The 27,082-nt window shown below is 57.2% G+C and overlaps 11 protein-coding genes across 11 annotated transcripts; 6 read left to right on the plus strand and 5 right to left on the minus strand.

Annotated features, from left to right (window-relative positions):
• Window positions 1-92: 92 nt before the first annotated feature.
• TRAVEDRAFT_50720 (uncharacterized protein) lies at window positions 93-1,302 on the plus strand (the record flags this gene model as incomplete). Its single annotated transcript, XM_008043029.1, has 2 exons — window positions 93-412; window positions 471-1,302. 2 exons carry the CDS (start codon window positions 93-95, stop codon window positions 1,300-1,302), a joined length of 1,152 nt encoding a protein of 383 aa, XP_008041220.1.
• Window positions 1,303-2,867: 1,565 nt separating this feature from the next.
• Window positions 2,868-3,542, minus strand: TRAVEDRAFT_60176 (uncharacterized protein). The gene is made up of 3 exons (XM_008043491.1): window positions 3,299-3,542; window positions 3,230-3,245; window positions 2,868-3,163 (listed from the first exon to the last, which is right to left on the minus strand). Exons 1-3 carry the CDS (start codon window positions 3,331-3,333, stop codon window positions 3,044-3,046), a joined length of 171 nt encoding a protein of 56 aa, XP_008041682.1. The 5' UTR covers window positions 3,334-3,542; the 3' UTR covers window positions 2,868-3,043.
• Window positions 3,543-4,481: 939 nt separating this feature from the next.
• Window positions 4,482-7,017, plus strand: TRAVEDRAFT_73812 (uncharacterized protein; the record flags this gene model as incomplete). Its single annotated transcript, XM_008043492.1, has 5 exons — window positions 4,482-4,675; window positions 4,739-5,019; window positions 5,076-6,123; window positions 6,183-6,409; window positions 6,466-7,017. Exons 1-5 carry the CDS (start codon window positions 4,663-4,665, stop codon window positions 7,015-7,017), a joined length of 2,121 nt encoding a protein of 706 aa, XP_008041683.1. The 5' UTR covers window positions 4,482-4,662.
• Window positions 7,018-7,498: 481 nt separating this feature from the next.
• Window positions 7,499-8,787, minus strand: TRAVEDRAFT_50722 (uncharacterized protein; the record flags this gene model as incomplete). Its single annotated transcript, XM_008043030.1, has 2 exons — window positions 7,499-7,902; window positions 7,959-8,787. 2 exons carry the CDS (start codon window positions 8,785-8,787, stop codon window positions 7,499-7,501), a joined length of 1,233 nt encoding a protein of 410 aa, XP_008041221.1.
• Window positions 8,788-9,351: 564 nt separating this feature from the next.
• Window positions 9,352-10,653, minus strand: TRAVEDRAFT_50723 (uncharacterized protein; the record flags this gene model as incomplete). Its single annotated transcript, XM_008043031.1, has 1 exon — window positions 9,352-10,653. One exon carries the CDS (start codon window positions 10,651-10,653, stop codon window positions 9,352-9,354), a length of 1,302 nt encoding a protein of 433 aa, XP_008041222.1.
• Window positions 10,654-11,224: 571 nt separating this feature from the next.
• TRAVEDRAFT_22548 (uncharacterized protein) lies at window positions 11,225-13,360 on the minus strand (the record flags this gene model as incomplete). Its single annotated transcript, XM_008042727.1, has 5 exons — window positions 11,225-11,640; window positions 11,700-12,658; window positions 12,723-12,744; window positions 13,118-13,146; window positions 13,215-13,360. The coding sequence occupies 5 exons, from the start codon at window positions 13,358-13,360 to the stop codon at window positions 11,225-11,227; spliced, it is 1,572 nt and encodes a 523-aa protein (XP_008040918.1).
• A 745-nt stretch (window positions 13,361-14,105) lies between these two features.
• On the plus strand, window positions 14,106-15,275 carry TRAVEDRAFT_22549 (uncharacterized protein; the record flags this gene model as incomplete). The annotated part of the gene is made up of 2 exons (XM_008042728.1): window positions 14,106-14,401; window positions 14,462-15,275. The coding sequence occupies 2 exons, from the start codon at window positions 14,106-14,108 to the stop codon at window positions 15,273-15,275; spliced, it is 1,110 nt and encodes a 369-aa protein (XP_008040919.1).
• Window positions 15,276-16,053: 778 nt separating this feature from the next.
• On the plus strand, window positions 16,054-17,330 carry TRAVEDRAFT_73813 (uncharacterized protein; the record flags this gene model as incomplete). The annotated part of the gene is made up of 4 exons (XM_008043493.1): window positions 16,054-16,358; window positions 16,417-16,519; window positions 16,613-17,260; window positions 17,315-17,330. The coding sequence occupies 3 exons, from the start codon at window positions 16,054-16,056 to the stop codon at window positions 17,234-17,236; spliced, it is 1,032 nt and encodes a 343-aa protein (XP_008041684.1). The 3' UTR covers window positions 17,237-17,260; window positions 17,315-17,330.
• An 846-nt stretch (window positions 17,331-18,176) lies between these two features.
• On the plus strand, window positions 18,177-18,663 carry TRAVEDRAFT_50727 (uncharacterized protein; the record flags this gene model as incomplete). The annotated part of the gene is made up of 2 exons (XM_008043032.1): window positions 18,177-18,494; window positions 18,541-18,663. The coding sequence occupies 2 exons, from the start codon at window positions 18,177-18,179 to the stop codon at window positions 18,661-18,663; spliced, it is 441 nt and encodes a 146-aa protein (XP_008041223.1).
• Window positions 18,664-19,368: 705 nt separating this feature from the next.
• On the plus strand, window positions 19,369-20,515 carry TRAVEDRAFT_50728 (uncharacterized protein; the record flags this gene model as incomplete). The annotated part of the gene is made up of 2 exons (XM_008043033.1): window positions 19,369-19,664; window positions 19,723-20,515. 2 exons carry the CDS (start codon window positions 19,369-19,371, stop codon window positions 20,513-20,515), a joined length of 1,089 nt encoding a protein of 362 aa, XP_008041224.1.
• Window positions 20,516-22,510: 1,995 nt separating this feature from the next.
• Window positions 22,511-25,253, minus strand: TRAVEDRAFT_66269 (drug:h+ antiporter; the record flags this gene model as incomplete). Its single annotated transcript, XM_008043494.1, has 14 exons — window positions 25,051-25,253; window positions 24,859-24,986; window positions 24,734-24,805; window positions 24,436-24,520; window positions 24,373-24,381; window positions 24,160-24,320; window positions 23,829-24,095; window positions 23,624-23,775; window positions 23,514-23,572; window positions 23,358-23,460; window positions 23,265-23,299; window positions 22,998-23,209; window positions 22,789-22,938; window positions 22,511-22,758 (listed from the first exon to the last, which is right to left on the minus strand). Exons 1-14 carry the CDS (start codon window positions 25,236-25,238, stop codon window positions 22,511-22,513), a joined length of 1,869 nt encoding a protein of 622 aa, XP_008041685.1. The 5' UTR covers window positions 25,239-25,253.
• Window positions 25,254-27,082: the final 1,829 nt, after the last annotated feature.

Here is a 27,082-nt window from a genome sequence, read left to right on the forward strand (position 1 = left end):
CCTGAACTGCTGCGATTGCTAGCTCGTTCCTCCTCCCGTCACTCGGACCAGAGTTTCTCCGACTCCTCGCAGCTTCTGCCACTAGTACTCCCATGGCGAAGGGTGCCAACCCCACAACCCCCCGGCCGGGTGCCGGGGAAGTCCCAGTCACCTTCGAGCGTCATCCCGACTTCTATTTCGACGACGGGGACATTGTCTTACAAGCCGAACTCCCGTCCAGCCCGGAACGATGCACCTTCCAGCTGTACTGCGTCCACACCACAATTCTGAGGTTTCACTCAGACTTTTTCTCCAACCTATTCGCCGACGCATATCCCGGCCAGGAGCAGAGCTTCGAGGGCCTACCGCTCGTGCACATGTCTGACAAGCCAGAGGATATCGTCAGCCTCCTCTCATACGTATACAACCCCTCGTACGTCCCTGTCAGATGCTCCAAGTTTCTCATCGTTACTGATGGAATATCCTCATAGCGAGTATCTACTGCGGCCGTGCCACTCCGATACTCCTCTTGAGCTTCACGGCGCGGTCAGACTCGCCAGCAAGTACGTCATGGACGAGGTACGCTTGGCTATAATCAAGAGAGTCACGATGAATTGGCCGATAAGCCTCGACGACTGGGACCTCCGCGAGGGCGTGAATGCGGTTTTCAATCGGCTTATCCGTCAGCGCGGTCGACACATCGCCGCCAATGCTTGGGCGGATCGCGCGCTGGAGCCCATGGGTGCCATCGTGTTTGCGCAGGAGCATGGCTGCACGGAGATATTGCCCGCTGCCTTCTACATGCTCGCGTCCATCGACATTGACAACGACTGGGACTCCACCGGGACCGGCGCACAGGAGTATACGGAGCCGCCGCGGGGCGCGAGGTGGTCGCTGTGCAATAGGGACAACCTCGTTCGCTGGGTCAAGGGACGGAAGGCGCTCGAAACGTACCACACTTCTATCGAGATTGCCCTGACCGATGGCGAGATGCTGAGGGAAGACTGTATCCCGTGGTGGACACGCAACTTTCCCGACCCCTGGGACGAGCCTTCTGTCGACCGGGATATGTACCCATGCCTGCACCTTCTTTGGACGCTCCGAGACGTCGTATGGGGGAAGAAGCTCGCGAACTACGATCTGTTGGGACAACTGTCAAAGCTGAACACGCACGACTTGGATCCCCACACGGCGAACAAGATCAAGAAAATTTGCCCAGAGACATTCTGTTTCGGCTGTCAACACAACTTCGATAATTGGCTCGACGAGAAGCGGCATAAGTTATGGACGTCTCTCTCCGGATTCTTTGACCTCAAGAAGTAAGCCTCGTGCGGTGAGTACTATGCTTCACCCCTGCGCCATCTTCAAGGCTGAACGGAGATCAGTATGTTATAGAGGAAGTAGCCTCGCACGTACACTGGTGATACGAGTCCGGATATTTGGATGAACCCCCGGTGGGAGAGATTGTACTGGTCGTCGAACATTTGTATTGCTAGGCAGATGGTTCATTGCGTTTGTGTTTACTATATCCGTGAATCCACGTTCTCGAGTAATACACTATTCAATCGACCGTCCGAGCGAAACCTGGTGGAAATTCTTACCAGTCTCTCGGCGACCCGATTCTTCTTTTGGCTGCCTCCCAGCCGACCTAAGAGCGTCTTCGTGTTTGTTGTCTTGCATCGACTTCAGCTCCCCAGACTGTGAGACGCTATGTAGGCGATAGGTACGTACATCATCCTACGCCGAGCGAATAGAGATCACAAATCTTTCGTTAGCACAAGGGAGGCCCTCTCGCTGACAAGCTCCAGCTCACATCGAACATCGTCGCGCCAATCCGGCTCGAGATCGCGAATGACATCGCCAGTAAGCACCCCTGATGAGGCTTCTCGTGCGCGGAGCTCATCTGATCATGTTAACAGGCCATAACAGTGTTTGTCGCCGCAGCGCTCCTCAGAGCTGCTGTCAAGTCTGACGAGAAGATACCCGGAGTACGCGACCCCTACCTCCCATAGCCCCGGGAGTTGCGGAGGACGCTCCGGGTACCTTCGGTACATCATCGAAAGGGACGCACAAGAACCTATTGGCGACGTTCTCATTCCTAGTAAAGAGTGAGCGCCCATGCACGTCTTCTTGAAAGGCGCTGCTGCTGCGCTACACATATCAGAAAGGCCCTAATACTACGTACGAGTCTTCGCACACCTTCCATTTTAAGCCGCAGCATCTTCAGCATCCTCAGCGCTAGCGTCTCTTGCCCGTGCCGTCATCCAGAACTCGGGCGTGAACAATCTTCGCCACCGCACGGAGCAGCCGGTCGCGGTGCATGCCTCTCCCGGGAATCGCTCTGCCAGAATTCCCTCGGTCTGCCCGTATTGTGCCCGCCGCAGCACGACCAGCCACGGTAGCAAATGGTGCACGCCAAGCTCGTGCAGGGCGAAGGACCTGGTGTGAGGAGACATGCCGTGGCTGAAGGCGACCCGAGGAGAGGGTTCGGGCAGCGGAATGGGACGGAGAATGCGTGTGATAAAAGTGTTGAGAGCGCAGAGGGAGGCGCGACTGTCTGCGTCCCCGGGTGTCGAGGTAAGTGTGCGGTGAGGCGGAGCATGCAGTGTGCGAAAATGTGCGTGATCTTGAATGCTATGCTAAGAACGTGGACAGCGGGTACAAAACGCAAGGTTGTTGGGAGGAGCGCGTGACGGAAGGTCCTGATTGAATGTGAGCTACGGAGACGAGCAAAGACGCATGGACATGGAGTTTTGGGGTTTGGCAGGGTAGATGAGGTAGTGGCGCCGTAGGAGGAAGCATAACATCTCGGGGTACCCTCCACATCCTTTCAACGGGAGAGCACAGTCAGAAAACGTACATCACAATGAGCGATGATGGTATACGTACAGTGAAGGTCGGGGCGAGATCCGCGAGGACGCGAAGCCCCGTATGGTGGTGATCGCAACACCGAAAAGATAGCAGGGTGAGGTAAATTCGTCAAAAGCAGATTGTACTCACACCGGGAGGCCGGGGGGCCGTAGCGCAAGCGGAGATGGAGCCTCAGGTGTCAGGGACGCCACCGTCAGAACGGCCGACAGCAGGACGGCGAGAGAGGCGAGGAGCCAACTTCCGGAGTCGTGCAAGTAAGCAGGTATGAAAGAGGGAGGCTATAACGGCGAGTTTGGTCTGTAGACCATGGCTTCTGGAGAGGATAAGGCCCAGTAAGAATTCGAGAGCCGAAACTTCTTGACGCCACCGGCATCGATACCTTGGGCTTGCTCCTCCTATCGAACAGCGGTGAGGCTACATATAAAGAAACAGAAAAACGAGGACTTACACCGGGATTGGGCGTGGAACCGCGCCATCCGCCATACGGTATGTGGCGGGAAGGTGTTTGAGAGCTTCAGAAGTTCGGGAGCTGCTTGCCCGGCTTCTGTGGACACAAGCATAACGAAGAGGAGCGTATGTGCTCCAATGATGGCTACATCCTAAGGATTAGGGGTAAAAATCGCCCATGTGTGTGTTACTATTAGAAATCAGAATCATATGAGGAAGAGCTGGCCGCTGCGGGTAAGGGTTCCTGGCCAAGTTCTACGTACTCGTAGCACCCCGCACTGCAGACGCCCGCGACACATACGTGAGTCACGCCGATTTTCCAGTTCAGTGTACTCGATTTGCGGAGATGAACAGGTGCCAAAAGGAAAGGCGGGGGGAGGCTGAGGAAAGCTGATGAGAGTAGGTGTCGAAGCGGCCACAGCGTGCATAGGCGCCGGACGGCATGAGCGCTTCCGATGTGCAGTGGCACCCGGATTCACAAGGCTGAGAGCGCCGCGGCACCGACGAGCGTCGCCACAACCATCACCGGTCTGTCCTCTTCTCCGGACTCGTTCGCATCGCCCTGGAACTACGTAAGAAAATGCCCCATCTAGCAACGAACAGCAGTCTCATCCATATATCTTCAATAGGAAGCAGGCTTGAGCCACCGTTCGGAATCTTCAGTTGTCGTACTAGCACCTGAGCGCATCCGAAGACCCTGAAGGCGAGGCCCAACGATCTATTAGGGTTTCTTGGCGGAAGAGACACATGTGCGCCTCGTGCACGAGATACGTCTGTGGACTAAGGGAGCTAACTACGTTTTTGGACAGAAAGCCCGGTGGCGACGGTACGGCCTGCAGTTGCATCGCACAACACCGCCCTCGCTGCGTCGCGAACAACCCTGCCAAATCGGGTCGTGCGGACGGTACGATAATTGGGGACTAGTTTCGAAGATTGAACGGGCAGGTGAAAATTTTCCGCTCTCCTTCCATGTCAGGATTCCACGCATCTGACGCATTTCATCTAGTCTAGTCCGCACCACATCCACCAGCCACCAGGCGGCGTTTTTCATCGCCGCGTGCCGTGTGTTTATTCAGGGTGAGTCATGTCTGCGATTTTCGCCGTATGCGTGGCCCCTTCTGAACGCATGTGGCAAAGAAAACATATTGCCTCCGCCCCGTCGAGGAACATCACGTTTTTGCGCCTGCTATAACAGTCTGCACGCCTCACGTTGTGGCAGCCCTTACCAGTCTCCCGGCAATTCAGCTTCCTCTTCCGACTATCTGTGAGCTCACAGACGAGGCACCCTTGCGCCGTCCACTTCGCGCCGCTGCGACATCATTTTCCAAACATACGCAGACATCCACGGTATATAAACCCGCTCGGATGCCCCCACAAAGTAAGCACGCACATCTCGCTATGTCCTACCCGCCTGAACAGACTTCTCCCTCGGCCCCCAAAGCCTCTTCCACTGCAGGCTGGACCCCTCTTCCCGAAGGCCGCTCTACTGAAATCAACCGGAAGAATTTCAAAGACGAGCTCGTACACAACGTCAAGTACTCGGACCGCAAGCTGTTCACCAAGAAATTCCTTCCAGGCAAGGTCACTACTCTGACCTCGAACGAGGCTACCGTTACACGGATTGTCGACGACGTCAAAGAGGAGTGCCATGCGCAAATTGTGCTGATAGAGGAGCTGTCTTGCGCCAAGTCGGGCTCCGAAGTTAAGTTCTACCCACCCATGGTACGTTACCAATCCGTTCGACATTTCATATAGTACTGACACAAACCCGCATACAGGCTGCGATTTTTGCTAGCATCGAGAAGGCATGCGCCAAGGTGTCTCCTCAGACAAGGAAGTACTATCGAAGCTTCGTATCCAAGGACAAGGAGCTGTTGCGTTGGGAAGACCCGCTTATCCCCAACATCTTAGAGGCACGAGGCAAACCAGACTTTGCGCTCGCCGAGGTTTCTCCCCCCGAGGGTGTTCTTACCACGCATCTCGATCCCAAGTCGGTGTTGTGGCGGCATTGCTCTGCCTTCATCGAGGTAAAGGGCTCAGCATCCGATCTTCCTATCACACGGGATGAGAAAGCGATCAAGGACACGCTTGCTCAAGGCGCAGACTACGCTCGCATCCTCTTCCATGCTCGCCCGTTCCAACTCTACGTGTACGGTATATTTTTCTGCGGCGATAGCTGGTGTCTAGGCTACTTCGATCGCCGAGGCGCTATCATTGCCGCGCCGGTCGCGCTGTACAAGGACCACCAGCTAGTCGATGCTGCGTTCCGAGACTTCGTCAAGATGATCATACGATTCACGTGGGAGATCACCCCGGAGGAGCTCGGTCACGACCCGTCCATGGTCTTGCTGCAAGGATACGGGCACTACTCGAAGACGCCACCGCGTTTCCTAGTAGCGATCAATGACTCGGTCGAAGTGCGCACCTTCGGTTTGCCGATGTGGAGCTCGCAGTCTATGCTAGGTCGGGGGACAGCTATCTGGAAGGCAGTTGATGTTTCGTCGGGTCTTCCGGTCATCCTCAAGTATGCTTGGAGAAGCCAGGGACGTCTAGCCGAATCCGCTATCTACGAGAAGATAGCTTCTGTGTTTGAGGCCGCGGGCGAGGCCATACCGAAAGGAATGGCCAGCTTCAAGTCGGGCGGTGATGCTCAGCTTGAGGGAGGTACCCTGACGGTACGCGCTCTCAGGAAACTACCAGAGTTCACCAAAGGCATACAACCTGATGCGGTTCTCCATCGTGTCGTTTTGAACGACTTTGGGAAGAGTCTGTGGGAGTACAGTAGTGGCGAAGAATTGATGGACGCAATGTATACCGCTGTGTCAGGTATGTGTGCAGCATGTCGCGGTATCAGATCAATCTCTGACTTTACTTGGCATGTACAGCTCATCTGAACCTTTACAAGCGAAAGTTCTTGCACCGTGACATCAGTGCTGGAAACATTCTCATCCGCGTACACACGGTCTATCAGGCTGCAATCCCCGAGAAGGAACTCGATGAACGATTTGATACGCAAGATCTTCCGATAACAGAGGGCTTCCTCACTGATTTCGAGCTCGCCTCCTACCCTGTTCCCGACCCCGCTGCTAAGGAGGCGGGAGAGACGATGACGGTAAGCACCACTTCCGAACCTTTGTGGGCGCGAGCACCGTTTAATAAATATCCTAGGGCACAGTGGCATTCATGGCCACGGAGCTGCTTCAGGCTGTTGTCGCAGGCAAGACGATAACGCGTACCGCAGCACACGATCTCGAGTCTTTCTGCTGGGTGTTCATCTACACTCTCTACCTCCGCGCCTTGCGTGACATGCCTAAAGGCCAGAAGCGATCGGATCTGCAGAGCGAGTACCGCAAGATTTTTGCAGCGATCGGCTGCGTGGAGCTGTTGGATAAACGTTGGGTGGCTCTTCCCTCGGACCAGGACCAATTCCTCGGAAACATCGATTGCCTAAGGGCGCACCTTGACGATCTTGAGGAGAAGACGCTCAGAATTTGTCTCAACACGTGCTGGTACTACCTCAAATGTTTTCAGCCTAATCGCCGTATGCGAACCTTACCTGAGATGGCCGAAGGAGCTGGAGACCGTGTTCCGGCACCGTTCGGTTCATCTACGAAAGCGACGCACGAGATGGTTTTGCTTGTGTTCTCTACACCCGAAAGAATGCGGAAGCGCAAGCGGGGAGACTCTGGATCCGAGATGGGGCGCGAGCATGTGGCGTAGAACCCGAAGTCCTCGCCTTGGCCGACGAAGGTGATCTTGTCGAGGGGGCGAGGGCAACCACACCGGCGAGGTCATGGGGCGTGTTCCAAGGAAGCTATGATGGGCATCGGGGTTTGTGTCGTGGTGGTACTATCTATTTCTACTGATTTGTGTCCTTTCCGAGTCTCATGTCGCGTTACGGTCGATATTGTGGCTGCCTAGATTGTGTATACATATATATGGCGCGGGATGCCACTTTTTGAATATGTGTAATCGCGAAAAAAAACCTGCCTGCGATACGGCATAAAGTAGTCACTTGAGTGGGCTCTCGCCTTACTACGGGCTTGGATAGGCGGTAAGTCATGCCTTCGACCCCGTAGGAGCGCGAGGGTGATGTAAGCAACTGACGAGCCGCCATAACTGCTGAATGCGACGCTATAACATGTTACATAGCGACCACCCATGCATGTCAATTTGGAATCTCTTACTGCTACGGTACGCGTTACAGCACTGTGTTAGTAGACGTCCTGATCTGGACCCCACACAACTTTCCACAACCTTCCAAACACTCCCGGCGCCCGCGTCTTTGTCTGTGTCCCCGTCCAAAAATCCGCATCGAAGAGTGCATGCCCTCCACCAGCGTCAACCTCTCAGGTAGGAATGCGCTCCGGTCGACTGTGTCCGACTGCCGGTCGTAGTGCAATTGGTAGACGGTGCACGGGACGCTTAGTGTGCGCAGCTCAGCGTCGAGAGCCGGGGCGGTCGCGGCATAAGCGGCTGCAACTTGTGGAGTGGGCTCGGGGGGCAGGAAGGCGGGGTGGGCCATGAGCATGAGCGTCTGGAGCTGGGAGAAAGAAGACGGGCGTACGTTTGGACGTTCCCAAGAGTGGTCGTCTGCGCTGGGGCCTGTAAAATGAGCTCAGTCAGGCGGATGATTGGGATGACCGTCAAATAAGACATACCTATGACGCGTGCTAGATCCGATACGACGGGGAAGGGGTTGAGCGGGAAGAGGTGTACGGCATTGATACGGAGCCAGACGAGACGCGGGGCATTCGCCGCCCACCACTGGAAGTCCGCCGGAGGGTCGCCGCCGCGAATCGACATGTGCAGCCGCTCCAGAGCTGGGTACATAGGCGTGGCATCGTCGAGTGGCAGGAATGGTGGAAGACCCTCATTGAACGTAAACTCCCGGAGGCGCGGGAAACCGCCGGGGCATGCGATCAGCGGTTTAGGATAGTCCGTGTAGGATTCTCGGAGGAGACAGAGTGACTCGAGGTCGGTGCGGACTGCGTTGAACAGCGGCAGGAAAGCGGCGTGATATTCTTCGCTTTCCTTCTCGCTTTGTGCGTAAAGTGCCTCGGGCGATAGTTCGGTGTACAGCCCCATCCAGCGTTCTAGCGCGGCAGCGTTCAAGGCGTTGGTGTTCACGCTCAAAGGACTCCAGGCGTACGTGAGAGAGATGCAGAGATGGCGTACGCAAGGAATCGGTGCACCCTCGGCACGCGCCTCAGCCTTCGCGGCGTCAAGAGTGCGCAGGAAGTGCTCGAGACGGTCGGGGAGGCCGCAGAGGAGTGAGACGGAGTGAAAGCGGGAGGCGCGGGAGGTGGCGCGGATGGACTTGGATACGAGGGCGAGGTTACATCCTGTACGACCACCATCAGTGCATGCGAGCGGGAATATGATGTCGAGAAGCTCGTTGGGGAAATATTCGAGTTTGGAAGTGGCGGATGCGTGAGGCTGCGGCCCGGGGAGCCAATCGTTGAGGAAGGACGTAAAAGGTCGATACATGACGAAGCAAGAGATTTCTTGTGTACTGACGACTTGCGTATAGCGTTCAATCTAATCTTGAGGCCTACTGGTTGAAGTTGGAATGAAGTCGTGGATGACGGCGGAATCGGCAGCAGTTCAACCAAGGGGGGGAAGCGTAGAGCTATGTAGGTCGAGTGAGTGCCAGCCACCGGTCGCAGTTGTGAAATATATAGCACCTGAACAAAAGGGACTGATTTTCTAGAAGTATGCAGAGATGTGGTTCTGTTCCGCTGCAGTGGTGTTGTTTCTCGACAAGATCAAGAACAGAAGACGGCGGGCGCTGCCGGTTCGGTGCACCCCGTGCCACTGAACCGCGCCGTACAAGCGCCCTCCGAACGCCCAGTACGGGTTTGCTCCCGGCCGTCATGTCCAGGATATGCTTGTGGACCACGATATTACAACGTGCGAGAGTTGAACGAGTGATGTGCGACCGCGCCGAAGTCGCTGCAGTGCGGTAGCTAGATCGCGGTCACCCATAAGCCGCTCCTTCCAAGCCGTTTCCGTTTCAAATGCAGTACATACAGAGGACTACCTGGGAACGTACTAGTCTCCGCGCACGGCCTTCCAAAGCCTCTTCAGCCTCCCCAGCGTCCGTGTCGGCGCCTGCGGAGTCCTCGTCCACAAGTCCACCGTGAAAAGCCCCTTCCCGCCCCCAATGCGTAGCAGCCAATCTAGCCGCATGCCCTCCTCCGTCTCGCCGTTAAACAAGGACCACCGCGGCCTGGGGATGTCTTGCAGATCGTAGTGCGACTGGAAGACGGTGCATGGGACGCCGAGTGCACACAGTTCGGAATCAAGTACAGAGACGTCGGCGGTGTAGGCAGCTGCGACGGGCGGGGAGGGGGTGTAATCGGGAGGGAATAGGGGCCTAACCATGAGCATGAGTGTCTGAAGGGAGGACCAGGAGGGAGAGGACGTGTGTGCGCCGCGCCATGGATGACGGTCTACATCAGGCCCTGAAGGATATATGTGGTGAGAACCGGTACGGAGGTTGAACTCCGGGAGGGACTTATCCAGGACGCGTGCGAGGTCAGACACTATGTGAAAATCGTCCTCGGGGAACCTTCGAATGGTGTCGATGCGGAGCCAGGCGAGCTGCGGCGCGTTCGCAGCCCACCACGAAAAATCCCTGTTGGGGTCTTTGCGTTGGCACGTCATGTGCAGCCGCGTCAATGCGGGGTACATGGGCGTTCCATTTGTGGGAGGCGCGAATAGGTGTGCCCCGTGGAAGGTGAGCTCCCGGAGGCGAGGGAAGCCTCTCGGGCACGCAATCGGTGGTGGGGCGGGGAAGCTGCATAACCGAGGCCGGAGGAGACAGAGCGTCTCGAGATCGGCGCGGACCATGGCAAGGAGGTGCACAAAGGCGTTGAGGTTGATTTTCAACACCTTGCGTTCATGTGCGATGTGGGCCTCGTGCGATAGATGCGTGAACAGCGTTTCTTGGTGCTCGAGGATGGCGCGGTCTAGGTCGGTGGTCTCTATGTTCTGCCGGATCGGGACTACCGCGGGCGTGAGGAAGATGCAGAGATGGCGCACACGGGGTATTGGCGCGCCCTCTGCGCGTGCTTCTACGCGTGACCTATGGAGAGCAAGCATGAAGCGATGGAGTTGGACGCCGATGCCACCGAGCAGGGAAACAGAGTGAAAGCGGAAGGCGCGGGACGTGACGCGTATATACTTGGATACGAGGACAAGGTTGCATCCCGTACGACCGCCGTGTGTGCACGCAAACTGGAAGACGATCTCGAGGAGCTCCAGGGGGAGAATTTCGAGCCTGAAAGTCGCCTGGGTACGGTTGCGTCGTGGGTGCCAGCTGTCGAGAACGGACGTGAAAGGGAGACGCATGATGAAGCAAGAGAGGCAGTAATTTGAAACCGCCCTTTACGAGTTCTGTATGTCTATAAGTCCGAGATCCAGGCCAGCTGGTTGTGGAATGAGTGAGCAGAAGACAGTGGAATTGGCGACGCAGTCAGTGTAACTCACCCGTCGCACATGGCAGGTATATAACTCTTCCTTGACGATAAAGCACCCTAAGCGTTGTCCACAGCACACGAAGACATGATATTCTCTCGCTGTTGCCATGGATCCGAAGCTGTTGTGTTTCGACGAGATGGTTGAAAACAAAAGACGACTTACAGCGCCTCGCGCGGTGCTTCCGCAGCGCCACAACAGCATGCAAGCGCCTGAACGACTACGGCCCGACCGCCATATGCATCCTTACTCTCACGTTCCTAGGACAAGTCCTGTCTGATCTCGTATACACCTTGCGGTTAGCTTATTATGTTACATTATGTGCATAGATTCGGCTAATGCGACGGATGATTTAGTAGAACACTTCGTATGATGGTTCGTATGTGCGTACGTCCCAGGATATAATGCACATGTCTCCGTCGAGTGTCTCGCACTCTGATATCCGTTACTTCGCCCGCACTGCCTTCCAAAGATCTAGCAGACTCTCCAGGGTCCCCGGCACCCGCATCTCCGAGTCCGCCCGCGGCCTCGTCCAGAACTCCGGTGTGAAGAGCCCCTCCCCGCCTCCGAGGCGCAAGAGCCAGTCGCAGCGCATGCCCTCTTCCAGCTGGGGGAACCTCGACGACTTAGGAATGTCCTGCTCGCTGTAATGTGGTTGGAAGACGGTATGCGGGACGCCGAGCGCGCGCAGCTCGGCGTCGAGCGCTGTGGCGGAGGCGACGTAGGCGGAGGCGACGGGCGGTGGAGGGGGGTATTCTATGCGGAATATTGGGCTGATCATGAGCATGAGAGTGTTAAGTTGGTCGAAGGAGGGCACAGGTGCGCTTGGGTGCCGCGTGCGACGGCCGTCTAGGTCTGGGCCTGAAGGAGACGGGCAGTGAGAACCAGGACGGGAGCGGACGTTGTGGAGGAGGGCGTACCTAGGACGTGCGCAAGCTGGGACACGATGCGGACGTCGAACTCGGCGACGCGGTGTACGGTGTTGATGCGGAGCCAGCCGAGCTGCGGCGCATTGGCTGCCCACCACGGGAAGCCCACCTCGGCATCTTCGCAGAGCAGCGTCATGTGCAGCCGCTTCAGGGCTGGGTACATGGGTGTGCCGTCAGTGGGAGGTGCGAACGGCGGGAGGTCCTCATTGAACGTGAACTCCCGGAGGCGAGGGAAACCCCGGGGGCACGGAATCAGTGGTGTAGCGGGATAGCTGCTGTAGCAGCGTCGGAAAAGACAGAGTGTCTCCAGATCGGCGTGGACCGCGGCGAAGAGTTTCCGGAAGGCAACGTAGTACACCTTGAAAATCCGGAAGTTGTGGTCGACGTGGCCCTCGCGTGTTACACCTGCCACCAGCGCTTTCTGGTGCTGGCGGATGGCGCGGTCTAGATCGGTGGTTTTGAAGCCCAAGTCGCCCGGTGGGTACAAGGCAGGCGTGAGGAGGATGCACAGATTGCGCACACGAGGCATCGGGCCGCCTTCCGCTCGTGCTTCTGCTTGTGCAGCCTTGAGAGCGCTCAATAGGCGATCGAGTTGGATGGAGATGCCGGCGAGCATCGAAACGGAATGAAAGCGGTAGGCGCGGGAGGTGGCGCGGATGTACTTGGATACGAGGGAAAGATTGCATCCCGTACGACCGCCATCGGTACACGCAAACTGAAAAATGATCTCGAGTATTTCGATGGGAAGGGCTTCGAGTCCGGAACCAGTCGCCGGGGTGTTGGCGTGTCGCGGGTACCAGTTATCGAGAAAGGACGCAAAAAGGTGACGCATGACGAAGAGAGGTGGAGGTTCCAGTAGTGCTTTTCGACTTGCGTATGGCTTCAATACCAAGCTCCAGGCCGGCGGTTGTAGAATGGGGTCGCAGAGGACGGTGGATTCGACGGGAGTGCTAGTACACGACGCGCGCAGTCAGTGGGCTTGAACAATGAACGTCCGGAATTACTGCCACTCACCAGTCGTACATGGCTGATATATCTGCTCGTTAACAAAAGAGACCAGGTGTCTCTCCCACTGAGCGAAGACATAGTATTATCTCGCTGTTGCTAGGAAGCTCGGTGCTATGTTTTGACAAGACGGTCGGAAACAAAAGACGGCGACGGCGGGCGCGTTCTGCCCACGCCACAATGGCATACAAGCGCCCGGACGACTACTCTTGCTCCCGACCATCACTTTGCCATCGCTTGCTCTTCGTGTCTTGCATCCTTTGGCCCGTCTCGCTCGCGATTTCTTAGCTACAGGCTCAGGATACCTGCGCAGCGACAAAACTCACAGCTCCACTCTGCGCAAGTCCTTGGCCAGGATATGGTACCTCGGTCGGCTGGGCCGCGTGTCGCTGGCCCACACGCACTCACACTTAATGTTTCAGCCACTGCCGACCTGCAATTCCACTCAACGGACTATTAATCACTAAGATTCGACTCTGGGATAGCAGAACTACGAACTACCTGCAAACAGTCGCCTTACGAGTTTCGGCATCGATGGACCAGATCTTGCTGCGCCTCTTGCACGCTTTTGTGTCCGATGCACTTGGCTGAGCCTTCTTCGATCCAGCAACTTGGAAGCCACCGCCGCAGTCTGCCGCCATGAGCATGTTTCATAGCGGCTCGGTGCCTGCAGCGCTTCGAATGGGGCCTGCAGGCCGCTACGCTCCCCAGTTAACTCGATCCTTCCCGTCCCTCGCGAAAACCGTGGAGTCCCCTTTCGCAGTATACTCGGTAAGTCTCTCCGTCTCTCTCGATCACAGTCCTATGTTGCTCATGAGACGATTTTATAGTGATCACGATATAACCTCCTGCTAGTCTTGCGATACGTCTGAGTGTTGCGCGCATTCAGGTTGAGTAGATCGCGATTTTCAGCAATATTCTGAGCGTAAAGGCGCTGCTGCTCGATGACGTGGTCCGGGTGAGAGCTTCCGGGAACATGATGTACACAGTAGTCGTCGCGGACTCGACATTGCGCGATGCTGTGGTAGGAGCGGTCTGAGTCTTGTCATTCGCAGATGCGCGCGGACGCGGGTTATAATGGTGCGGAAAAGCTATGATTATGTTCCTTTTCGAGTGCTCATCTGTGCGATATGAAGAGAATGGTACCGCGCACAAGAATAGGGCAAGGACTTTAACCTGTTTGTTCTCACAAAGGGAACGTATCTGCCTAATCGGAACATGCAACGCGCGGCCGGTTCCGAGTAGCGGTTTCCAAGCGGCGGTTCGTCTCCTACCTCCTTGCTCTTCCCTCCTCTCCCTTCCTGTCTCGGTCTCGAGTACTTCCTCGAGACGGCAAGCTCGGCCCCTCATTCTTGCTCTAATATTCTGCTTGTTTACACATCGCCTGTTCCTATGGATGGTCTCGCCATTGTAGCCGAAGTTCCACGCTACGAACGTCACCCTCAACTCTATCACGATGACGGAGACGTCGTTCTGCGGGCCCACATCTCGTCTGAAGGACATCCACTGAGGTACCAGCTATTCTGCGTCCGGAAGGCGATTCTGAGTGCCCATTCCGATGTATTCTCCAACCTTTTCTCCGACGCCTCTGAAAACGTCGGGCCAACGTACGATGGCAAGCCACTGATCAACATGGCGGACGAGGCGGCCGACGTATCCCATCTCCTATTATACCTGTATGATTCCTCGTGCGTACCAAATTTTTCTGTCTTGATGCGCCGCATGCTGACCCAAACGTCCTTGGATAGCCGGTACCTCTTGCGAAATTCGCACCCCGATACCCCCTTAGAGCTCCTCGGCGCTGCCAGGCTCGCGGACAAGTACGTCATGCCCACGGTCCGTGCAGCGATGGTCAGGCGAGTCACGATGGACTGGCCAACCACCGTTAGCCAGTGGGACATTCATCAAGCCAGGATCCGTGCCATGGAGGAGCTCATCACGCGCCCCGATTATCCCCAGTACATCGTCATGGCCCGGCTCACCCCAGAGCCCGTCGCCGCCATCAACTTCGCGCACGCGCATGGATGCCCCGAGCTTCTGCCCGCCGCATTCTACCACCTCGCGTCCATCGACGTCGGCAACGACTGGACCGTGCTGGACCAATTCCCCCATCCGAGCGCGCGGCTGTTCGCGCGCTGGCCGCTGTGTGCAAACGAGGACCTCCTACGCTGCATGCGTGGGAAGCAGGCGCTCGCGGAATACCACACCGCGGTGTACACGCGTCTCAAGAACGCGGAGCCGCTTGCGGAGGACTGCAAGTCGTTATACTGGGTGCCCGGCGGCGCCGTCGGCCAGCAGTGGGACTGGAACGGGAGGCCGAGCCCTCGCTCGCCGTGCGCGCATTGTATGCACACGTTGTGCGAGATGGGGTGGGGACAGGTGCCGATGGACGATCCGCTGAGGGCGCTGGCGGATCTGATCGACTATCGGAATATTGAGGACCTTACGCGGGCTTGTCCGGCTGGGCTGTGCGTTGACTGTGAGGCGGAGCTCGCACTCTGGGTTACGAAGGAACGGATGGCGCTATGGGGACGCCTTTCGGATTACTTCAAGCTGAAGTAGACGCGTGAGGTGAGTGGCATGCGGTGCGACGTGTCCGCGCGTCGATGTACTGATTCGCACAGACAGGTCATTGTAGTACCAATACGCACATTCGGAGCGCTGCTTGTATTTGTCAGTAAGTATCTCGCTTTCGGGCACTTCTAACTCGCGTCTTTCGAACGTAATTGACACGATACCACCAGGACTGCTTATGTAGGATTATACTACCTGTACCCTTTGCTGTACCATTTTTGCGTACTTGACACTCACGAACGCAGGCCGCACACCGGGGCCATCGTGACAGTGCTTGTTTCCGGCGGTTTTCTTCTTCTCTTGAAGAGAGTCTGAGTTAAAACAGTGTCTTCCTTAGCCAAGAACCTGTAAATGATGCAGAAGTAGTTCATCATCTATATTATCCGGAGAGAGAAGGTCTGGGGTCGCGGTGAGGTTTGAAAGCGGGTTTGTCGGCCGCCGTCAGCCACAGCTGCACGGAAGCGCTCGGGCGACTACGCATCTTGCTCCGGACCATCATCCCAGTCTATTCGTGCCCCAAGAGCGCATCTCACTCTTCCGGAGTGCTTGTGCCCAGACCATGACTGACCATGATCGCTTGGGGTCCCCACTGCGTGGGAGACGAGGGGCGGGAACTGCCTGAGCCCAGGAAGGCAGTGACCCTACCTAGCAGGCATGTCACGCTGGCGAACTCAGGGCCGCCTCGAAGGAGTCGTCGCTCGCCTCAGCTTCCTCTTCGCTCTTTCTGCTTCGACACAGTCATTCTATTACACTTTCATCCACTCTTATGGGTAGTCTGGCGACGTCCGAGACGGTGATACCCGTCTTAGAACTCCACCCTGAACTCTACCGCGAGGATGGGCCCGGGGATGTCGTATTGCAGGCCCCCATGTCGTCCAAAGACAATCCACCGAAATTTCAGCTCTTCTGTATCCAAACGGCTCTGCTAAGTGCCCACTCTGTCGTCTTTCACAACCTCTTTGCGGACGCTTCCGCAAATCTCGGGTCGACGTACGAAGGCAGACCTCTCATCAACATGCCGGATGACGCAGCTGACCTCGCGCATCTTCTCCTGTACTTGTACGACCCCTCGTGAGTACTCGTATCGATTTTTATGCGGAGTGCATGCTGACACAGACGTCCCTGACAGCCTATATCTCTTGCGCGCGTCGCATCCCGACACCCCCCTCGAGCTTATCGGTGCTGTCAAGCTCGCCGACAAGTACGTCATGAGCACCATCCGCTCAGCCATGGTAAAACGGGTCATCTTGGACTGGCCTACGACCCTCGATTAGTGGGACGTGCACCAACACGAACTTCGGAATCTCAACCGCCGGATCTTTCAGATCGGACCTGGTCATCCTCAGCATTTTGTTGTGGCCCTTCATACGCCGGAGCCCGTCGCCGCGATCAACTTCGCGCGCGCACACGGATGCCCCGATATTCTACCTGCCGCCTTCTACCGCCTCGCCTCGATCGAAGTCGCAAACGATTGGGATACGGAGTTGTCACAGGTGTCCAATCGTTCGACCGCAGTGCTCTTCGCGCGATGGTCTCTCTGCGACAGAGAGGATCTTCTGCGCTACGCACACGGGAGACAATCATTCGCCTACTACCATGCCACGGTCTACGCGCGTCTCAGGGCTGGAGAGCCACTGGCCGACGATTGCGACGCCCAGTGGACCATCGACGGCCCGCCCGACGGGTGCTACTTGCATAATCCGCCGGAGGTCCCAACTCCCTGTTACTATTTCCTATACATCTTGAGCGAGCTGCGGTGGGGGCGTGTACCCACGCACGACCCGCTGCAAGGGCTGCTCGACCTGCTCGACTACGGAGGCCTGGAGACGCTGAAGGAGGCTTGCCCGACTGGGCTCTGTGCCCACTGTGAGGAGGATTTCTCATCCTGGGTGGACAAGGAGCGGAGGGAGCTCTGGGGTCGTTTGCCGGTGTTCTTCAAGCTGACGTAGGGATATTAGCGCATGCGAGATATGGTACGTCGCGTTCTTTTGATTATCGCGCCCAAACGTACTGATTTATGTGGACAGGACATCGCGGCACGCGCTTCAGAAACCGGAACGCGGCTTGTAGTTGTCGGCAAGTACCCCGTCATTCTGAAATTGTGAGAGTTGTATGTTCAGCTGACACTATACGATCAGGACTGTATCTATGGTTTACAATTCACTCGAACATTTGTACACTTAACGCGAATGTAGACGCATCTTCAGGGGCTGTGGCTTCGGGTATCATTAACGGTGCGCCCCGTCCGCTCACTTCATCGTATTAGTACACCTCATACACGCGAGAGGACACCCATATCATGCGGACACTTATGGGGCTGATTCGAGTTTGTGCTCGCGGGTTAAGACCCCCAAGTGCTGGCGGTGTCCAATCTTCAGGACGCCTGTCGCTTGTCACATGTGAGCACCTCGTACGCAGAAGTGTTCGCGTCGCGTTGGAGCGCCCCTGCTATGGTTATTCACGGAGATTTATAGATTCCGCAGAACCAGGGAAGGGCGTGTCCGGAGCAAATTACGCGACGACGAGGCGGTTCGGGCGGGCGAAGCTTTTGGCGCTCAATCGCGTTACTGCTTGCCTCTCAACGCCCACAACTGCGAGGTCTCGAAACGCGTCCACCGCTCTGTGCCCTTCTCATACCTCAGTGAAGTACACTCCCACTCTGATTCAATAATTCGCTTGCTTAATGCGGTAGCAGGCCCAATCTCTACTTTGGCGGCAGCGACACCTGTGCGTACGCAGGAGTCTCGTGCGACACGAGAGAACGCAACTTGTAGCCCGCACTGTATTCCGCCGTCGACCGAGAATTTGTGGAGAGAACGTGACAGTAAGCGCACATTCTAGATCTTCCTGTTACGGGATATCGTCTCACAACTATTCGAGGATACAGCGATGTTCAAGGCCACGGAGCTTCTCCGCGCCATCGTCAGGGACAAGACGACCCCTGCGCGCACCGCAGCGCACGACCTCGAATCATTCTGCTGGGTCTTCGTCAGCACCGTCTACCTCCGCGGCGTACAAGATGCTCTCGATAGCGAAGCGCAAGCAGCTCTGCAGAGAGAACGTCGTAGGATCTTCGCGGCCACGAGCTATCAGGAATTACTGAACAACCGGGCCGTGGCTCTGCCAGCGGATTTGTGCGAGGCATTCTACACTATCCAGGAGCGTCTCGACACGTGCTGGTATCTGCTCAAGGGCAGCTGGCTTCTAGTCAGTGCGTGAGAGATGGCTGCCGCCGCACCTCAACCTTGCGAAGACCATCAAGGATTTCCCGCAGACGTACACGATGACCAAGGCCACGCACAAGGGCCTGTTGAGGGCGTTCGACTTTCGCAATATCAACTCTGGCCCCGAAGCGGAGCGCGAGGGCGAGGTTTAGCTTCTAAGTTGTCTGTGAAGCACGGTCGTTGGGAAAGGTATGGCGCCGCCGCGCGCGATGGTCGATGTAGTTCTGTCTTCATTCATTTATTTTCTTCGCTCGTCGTATGTCGATATCTCGTCCGCGTGGAATCCGTGTAGCTATTTGAAGTCTACGTAGGCGATTTTAAATCGCACAACGAGAAAGGTAGAGGCGAAGGAGATTCTCGGCGCCCGCCTGCCGCCAGCCACAAGTACACACAAGCGCTCGCTAGGCTGCGCTCGTTACTCTCGACCATCATCTGCACCTCTTGCGCACACTCTGATATTTTCTTATGCTCGCTCCTGAGGCTTCACAATTTTGACCTTAGATCCTGTTACTCTGAAATATACTGTGTCGGTATGTGGCAAAATCAGCAACGCCCAAACGATAGAACTTTCTGCGGCGGCTGGCTTCGATACCCGCGAAGCTTGAATGGTATTGGCATTGTCACCGCATCCTTGATGCCTAGATGGATCGTCTACTGGGCATGGAGAAAGCTAAGTACGATGAAGATGGAGGGGACATGCGGCCCGTACCTACGCGCCAAAAGGAAGACAGCCTTCTAAACTTCTCTGATGTGGCAATGTGGCCACCGGCCAGCTCACCGTTTGCTCGAGCTCTACTCACTCACAGACTTCACGCTTTCCCTTGCTCGTTCCGCTCACCGAAAGACTCCGGCTTCCCATGGATAGCTCTACAACCCCCACCGAAGCGACTGGCCTGCAGCGTCACCCAGAGCTCTATTTCGATGATGGCGACATCGTTCTAAAAGCCACAAACTCGTTCGAAGGCAGCCAACGAAACTATCGATTGTTTTGCGTTCATCAGGCTGTTCTGTCCACGCACTCTCCGGTATTCTCCAACCTCTTCGCCGACGCTTCCGCGGGTACGGAATCAATGTATGACGGGAGATCTCTCATTGCTATGGCGGACGACGCGGCGGATCTCGCGCATCTCCTCTTGTACTTATACGATCCTGGGTGCGTGATCGCATTTCCGATTGTTTCACTGTTCACTCACCGTGTCCCCGTTTACCAGTCGATACCTTTTGCGTTCGTTCCATCCAGACACCGCAGTCGAGCTCAGGGGTGCTGTCAAACTCGCGGATAAGTACCTTCTCGACAAGGCCCGCTCAAGCATGATCCAGAGAGTCACGCAGGACTGGCCAACCACTCTCGACGACTGTGACATCAATGAGGGTACACGCCGGGCTATAGAACGCACGATGTACGACGCGTATCGCGCAACTTCCAGCAGCGTGGCACTGGCCGACCGCACGCCGGAGCCCGTGTCCACGATCGTATTCGCGCAGGAACACGGGTGCGCGGAGATACTGCCGGCAGCCTTCTACAGCCTCGCGTCCATCGATGTGCGCTCTGTGTGGTGCGAGGACCCTGAGCGCTGGGTCCACATGTTGATGTTCCCTTGTGCGCGATGGGAGCTCTGCGACAAGGACAACCTCGTTCGCTACATCACGGGCCGGCAGTCGTTGGAAGCTCTCTATCACAGGGTATCGCGCGACCTCAGCATGGGCGTGATGCTGCATGCGCCCTGCCGCCCGCCCTTCGGGGTCGTCGATGTGGACACGGACGACTGGCCATGCCTGCGCGCCCTGCGGACGATTCGCTATCGGGTGTGGGGTACGAGACCCACGTATGATCCGCTTTCGAAACTGCTGGAACTCGACGAATACGACAAGCTGGGCATTGCGGTCATGCCGAGGGGTCCTGAGACGCTGTGTCGCGACTGCCGGGAGACGTTTGGAAAATGGGTGTACGAGCAGCGCACTCGGCTCTGGGAGCGCCTTCCGCAAATATTCGGTCTGGAGTAGCGCGCGGTAAGTGTGCTGGTGTAACGCTTGCCCGTGCGCGCAGAGGCTCACCTTGTCTTTCTGGGAGCGGGATGAAATCTTACAAGCATCACGTTCTCGCCGCAGGAGGCGTGCTCGATGTTCGCTACGTTTATGACTAGGTTTTCGACGCCGGTGTACGTTCTTCACCCCGAAATCATTGCTTGATGACTATATCTGACCCCGCCTTGTTTTACTACGATAGTTCACTCGGATTATGCCGGCGCGACCCTCACGATCCACTGCAAGTCTACGCATGTCTGTGCCTCCAAACTACACGTATTCGTATTCGTTTCGTCTGCGCGCTCTGTATCGCGCTCTCACTACCGCGCAATGCGGTCCATGGAACATTTGGCTTCCGCATAGCATTGTAGTACGCAGCCTAAGAAAACGTGCCGTGCCGCTTCATGAGAGGCCGCGAAGGTATATGAGGGGAACGCGCGTCGCGTACCCATGCTGAGAAAGGCAGGCCACCTTCCCAACTTCGCTATGCGCTGATGTGGCAGTCTGGCCAGCTTACCCTTTTGCTCAACTTGAAGCTCCACGACCACCGTCCGCGACTTTCACAGACCTAGCACGTTTCCTCGCGTGCTTCGCTAGCTGGCATACTTCGACTTCCGATGGATAGCTCCGCGACTTCCACTGAAACGACCGGCATCCAGCGCCACCTGGAGCTCTACTTCGATGACGGCGACATTGTTCTACAAACCCGCGCCTCGTTCGAAGGTAGCCAATAGACCTTCTAATTGTTCTGCGTTTACCACGATGCTCTGTCCACTCATTCTCCGGTCTTCTCTACCCTCCTTGCCGACGCTTCCGCGAGCCCTAGATCAACATACGATGGGAGGTCTCTTATTATCATGTAAGACGACGCGGTGGGCCTGTCGCATCTCTTATACGTAAGTATACGATTCCGGGTGCGTAATCGCATTTAATCTCGTTCTGACAGATACTCACCCGTCCCCCTTACCAGCCGGTACCTATTGCGCTCGTCTCACCCCGGCACCGCCGTCGAGCTCAAGGTCGCAGTCACACTTGCCGGAAAGTACCTCCTCGACACGGCCCGCTCAAATATGATCCAACGAGTCGCCTAAGATTGGCCGACGACGCTCGTCGACTGGGACATCAGCGACGGCGCACGTCAGACCGTCAAATGCATACTCATGCATCGCCCATCCTTGACGACCGCCCAGCGCGCAGAGCTGGCCAACCCCGCGCCAGAACCGGTCTCCGCGATCGCATTCGCGCAGGAATACGGGTGTATAGAACTACTGCCTTCCGTATTCTACAGCGTCGCGTCCATCGAGATCGGCTTCGAGCCTGGGCATCGGACACTCAGGCTGATGTTCCCGTGCGCGCGATGGAGCCTTTGCGACAAGGATAACCTTTTCCGCTACACGTTCGGCCGAGGGTCGTTGGAAGGTGTTAATGACCAGGTCACGCACGAGCTCAGCAGGGGCACGATACTAGGTGCGCACTGCCGTCCGCCCCCGCGAGAGCTGAACGTGATCCTGTCATGTGGATGACCGGCCGTGCTTGCGCTTCCTCTGTGCGGCACGCGACCGCGTATGGGGCACGAAGATCGTGTACGACCCGCTGGGCAAGCTACTAGAGCTCGACGACTACGACGGGGGCTCGGAGATGCTGTGTTGTGAATGTCGGAGGAGCTTCGGAAGAGGGATCCACAAGGAGCGCGCACAGCTCTGGGAAATCCTCCCGGATATCTTCCATCTAGAGTAGGGCGAGCACGGTATGCGCAGCTCTGTGCCATGTTGTCGTACACACACTTGTGTGCAGGCGCCAGGGGCAGATGTTCCAATTCCATCGTCATATTCTTGTTGTAAGACCAGTGTACGACGTCGATGTATGCGCCCATGTGCACAGGGCACAGCGAGAACATGTCAATGCAGGCAGATTCCATCCATCCGTTCAGCCTATAACACCAACATCGTACAATACCATTCATCCCACAACTGCCTACACCCGCTCCACGCCCTTCTCCTCGTCCACCGTGCGCGCACCCGCACGCGTCTCACCGATCGGCACAACACGCTCGCCCTTGAGGTCCGCCGCGTCGACCGCATTCTGCTTGTCGCCGAGGTACCAGTTCGGCATGCCGAGCGAGAGCAGGATGGGCACGACGGAGAGCACGGTCGCGGCGATCAGCAGGTCGCGCATCGTGTCGCCGTACGCTGCGAGCGCGCGCATTTCGTCAACGTCCATGTCTAGACGGCGCGAAGAGGACGGGTACGCACCGGCAATGACGCCCTGGCGCGTCGGGTCGTCGAAGGGGAGCGCGGTCACGGTCGTGATGCTCCCGAAGAGATCCGCGCGCTCGGTCGCGTTGAGAGCGGGCAGGTGCTTCTCGAGCTGCTTCGGCATCGTGTTCGTCCAAATCGCGCCCGCTACGCACAGTGTCGCTCGTCAGCACCCAGACAACGCTCGAGGACGGAGAAGAACGCACCGACACCGCTGCCAACGGCGCCGCCGATCTCGGTCCAGAGGAGGACGATGGCAGTGACCATCGCGACGTCGACGTGCGGAACAGATGCCTGCGCGCCGACCTGCGAGGCGACGGCCGCGAAGCCGCCGCCGATGCCCTGCAGGAGCTGGGTCCAGACGATCTCGGCGTCGGACGCGTTCGCGCCGCGCGAGTGGATCATGAGACCGACGCCGCTGTAAAAGAGTGCGTCAGTACGCGGTTTGGGTCGAAGGGGGAGGTGGTACGTACAGGAGACGGATGGTCAATCCGGTGAAGAGGACCCACTACGGATGCAGCGCGGGGGTCAGCATCGCGCTCAGTACAGCTTAGTACAAGACGTACCTTGTAACGGTGAAGGTACCGCATGCCGAAGCCTGCTGTGATACCGAAGACGGTGAGAGCGACGGTCTGCGTCTGCGCAAAGTAGGTCGCGTTGATCAACGACCTGCAAGATACGCGTCAGCGGCGCACGACATATCAGTACTGCGGGGATCATACCATGACTTCGTCACTAGCACGAATGAGTACAGGTACGTGAACGAGAGGTAGAACGAGAACTGCGAGGGCGGTTAGCGTCGCTCGAACGGCGCAATGTTACACAGACGTACGAAGTCGAAGAATCCGATCCACGACGCGAAGACGATCGACCGGTTCGTAAGGAAACGGTGCGCAATGACGGGGCGCTTCGCGAAATACACGTCCCAGATCGCGAAAACAGGGAGCAAGACACACCCGACGACGATCATCGCAATCATCGAAGCTAAACGCGGCGTCAGAACGGGCAACTACGGAGGGCACGCGGGGTGCACTCACGGTTGTGCCACTGTCCCTTCGCGCCCTGAGCGAGGGTGAGCGGGAGGAGGATGAGGGCGACCGCCGTGCCGAGGATCGCGAGGCCGACGATGTCGAGCTGCTCGGCGTAGAGCCAGATGCGGCGCAGGATGGGCACGCGGACGGGGGCGTCGAGCATGGAGACGGGTGCCTCGACGAGCTGGAGCTTCTTTGCCTTGCGCTCGGCCCAGAAGAGGGTGATAATGAGGGGCGAGAGCGAAGCGGGGATGAGGATCGCGAACATCCCGTCTGCGAGGGGAGATTTAGTGTCAGTCATTTGGCGTCGGGCAAGGGAGAAGAATGCGGAACTTACAACCCCAGCGCCAAGTCGAGTTCTCGAGCATCGACGTCGCCACCATCGAGCCGATAAAGGCGTTAATGATGAACGGCGCCGAGGTGAGCGAGGAGACGAGACCACGCCATTTGAGCGTGGTAATGTCGGCGATGATGATCTGCGTGAGCAGCTGTAGTCCGCTGCAAAACGGGTGAGTATATGCGGCGCGCGAGCGTCGCGGAGCGAACGTACGTGTATCCTCTACAGAGTAGCCTGTCAGCTAACGGATATACGTCGATAGCGCGACGCACTTACATGGCATACAAGATGATACCGGCCGCGAGGGCGCCGACGCCGTTGGCGGAGGCGATAACGATGTACCCAATTACGTAGAATACCACTGTGGGCGGGAGGTCAGCGAGTCACTAGTTCTGCGGCGAACCGAGAGGCCGACATGCGCGGAACGCGGCGTATGGTAGGAAACGCCTCCTAAGTAACAGACGTGGGTGCACAGTGCACACGTCCGGCGCGATCGTCCAAAGCAGACGCGGCGCGAATAGATAGGCCACCGGGGGCGAATGGCGCGCGGTAGGCGCGAAGGAGCGGTACTCACAGACTACGATGTAGGATGTCCCACGGGACGAGACGTCCGCGACCTTGGCAATAACGGGCTTTCCACAAGCAACTGTGCACACGAAGGTGAGTGTATGCACGCGAAGGGGGATACCGCGGACGTACTGATGATGGACTGCGCGACCTGGATGGTCGAGATGAGGCCATGCTTGTCGAAAGAGGAGGTGGCAAATGCGAGGTAGTTGTATGTCGTCTGACCATCCAGGGAGTAGATGTACGACGCGAGGCCGATACTGCGAACGCGCATACACGCGGTCAGACGCGTCCCCTCGCGAACTCGAACGCGACTGTACTCACCCAATGAAAAGGAACCACTTGGACCAACGGCCGTAGACTCTCTCCGCGGCCTCTACTGTCTTGACACCGATGTGGGCATCCTCCTCCTCCCTGATCTTCCTAGCGAGCTCGGGGTCGATTTTGGGGATTGCGTCCTCGGGGAGCGCGTCGAGGGACGAGGGCGGTTTCTTTTCGTTCTCGAAAGACATCGCTGGCTTCGTGAGGGGAGGAAACAAGCAGAGCGCGGGGGGCCGGACATGCTGATGGCGGGATTATATACCGCTCCATGTGCCTTTGCAGAGATCAGCGCGGTGGTCTGGAGGGGAAGCAAACATCTGTCAAGGAGAACCAGCAGGACGGACGCGACAGGATCTTATCAGATAGTTCTAACCCCGCTTATCAGATATCCCGCAGGAGGCCATCCCCTCTCCTGATTAGATCTCCCCTCTGCCCTCCGAGCGGCTCCGGTGACAGCATCTGCCTTCTCCGATCCGCCTCTCCTCCCTCTGCACTTTTTCGCGCATCGAACGCCCTGCGAGAGTGTCGTACTCGACCTTGACCTGGTCGCGGTGGTATCAGATAGGATAGACGCGGAGGATGGGTCCCACTGGAGCACACAACGTCAGATCCACGCTCCCGATCACAGCGATGATCGTCGATCGTCCCCACTATTTCTATTCTCTGGCACAGGCACCCCTACCAAACGCTATGTCAAGGGCCTCGCTCGTGTCCACGGAGGTACTCAGCACACAGATGCTTCGCTGCTCCGACGTAAAATCAAGGAACGACCCCTCCGCGGTATACAAGACGAGCGCCCCCGACGCCTCTCCCTCCGCCACAGCTCCTGCTCAAGTCCTTTCTCGTGCACCACCTCCAGCGCACTTGGTGCTACACTCGACCGCGCGCGAACAGAGAGCTGAGCGACTCCAGCATAAAATGAAAACACGATCGTCGCGCTCCTCCGAGCACCGACGGTTTCTCCGCGGCTGCGTCTCTTGCACACCCCGGCATACGCGAACCTCCCTGCCAACGGTCGGAACAATGGTCCGACACCAGTGAGTATCCGCACGAACAATCCCGTGCATTCGCTATATCACAACCCTCTGCCCTTGGGACATCCAGTGCTCACAAAAGCGTACCGTGCCAGGTACGCATATTTATTACGGCCGCCGTCTCTGTTGCTGTCGGTCTTCTCCTGCTATTGTAGGTGAGCACTCCTTGAATGCTCCGCAGGTATGTGGCAGATTCCGGGGTACCTCGTCGACGCCGTTCACCATGAGGATAGTGTCCAGCCATGTACGCGCATATTCAGCTATGAAAGAATGGTGTACAGCGCCATCGAACGGCGCCGACGCCGTGCGTTCCGTTCCCAAGCTGGCCGGTCCACCTCGGAGCAACGACCTCTCGTTCATGCGTTAACCATCGCGCCGCGAGCATTGCAGCATCGAAGCCGAGCCGCGCCGCGGACGCATCGCGTTCGGGGAACGGTTTACTCACGGAGAGCAGCGAGCCCTACCACGACGTTCGCGTTGAGCACCTACTTATACGGGATCGTGGGGCTCGGATGTAGAGCGGAGTGTGATCATTGACACAGTCGTCCCGCTGAGGGGCAGCGATCCTACCTCTCGCGCTCACTTGCGGCTCGAGCGGCAGCGACAAACTTCCAGGGCTCGTTTGCAGAGGGCAACATACCGTCATTCCCGCTAGCTTCTCTGCCGTTATAATTTAAATCCACCTCTCGCGTCTATCCCGCGTCTCAGTACAATGCACCCCACAGTAAGATGAGCGAACCGCTGAGACGCAACGTCCTTGTACTCTTAGCGTTGTTCTGCGAACGCGCGCGCATGCAATGTGGTAGCCTCCCACGCCCGTCGAAGCCGGCGTCCATACTCAAGCCCCGTGGGCGCGCTGAGATCCGCCCGACGATATTTCCGTCAGGCGCAGAGTTAGAGTTAGCGTTCGACGCTCGGAGGATAAGGGAAGCAGAACTTGCGGGAGCGCGAGCTTGATAACGGGCGCAGTGCGGGGAAACGCGCGGGCGGCAGCTGTGGAC

This window comes from Trametes versicolor (genome assembly GCF_000271585.1).
Source record: "Trametes versicolor FP-101664 SS1 unplaced genomic scaffold TRAVEscaffold_9, whole genome shotgun sequence".
NCBI classification, from domain to species: domain Eukaryota; kingdom Fungi; phylum Basidiomycota; class Agaricomycetes; order Polyporales; family Polyporaceae; genus Trametes; species Trametes versicolor.

Coding starts and splice junctions, on each gene's coding strand:
- TRAVEDRAFT_60176 (XM_008043491.1), bottom strand. CDS start 3,333: ATGGCGGATGGCGCGGTTCCACGCCCAATCCCGGT.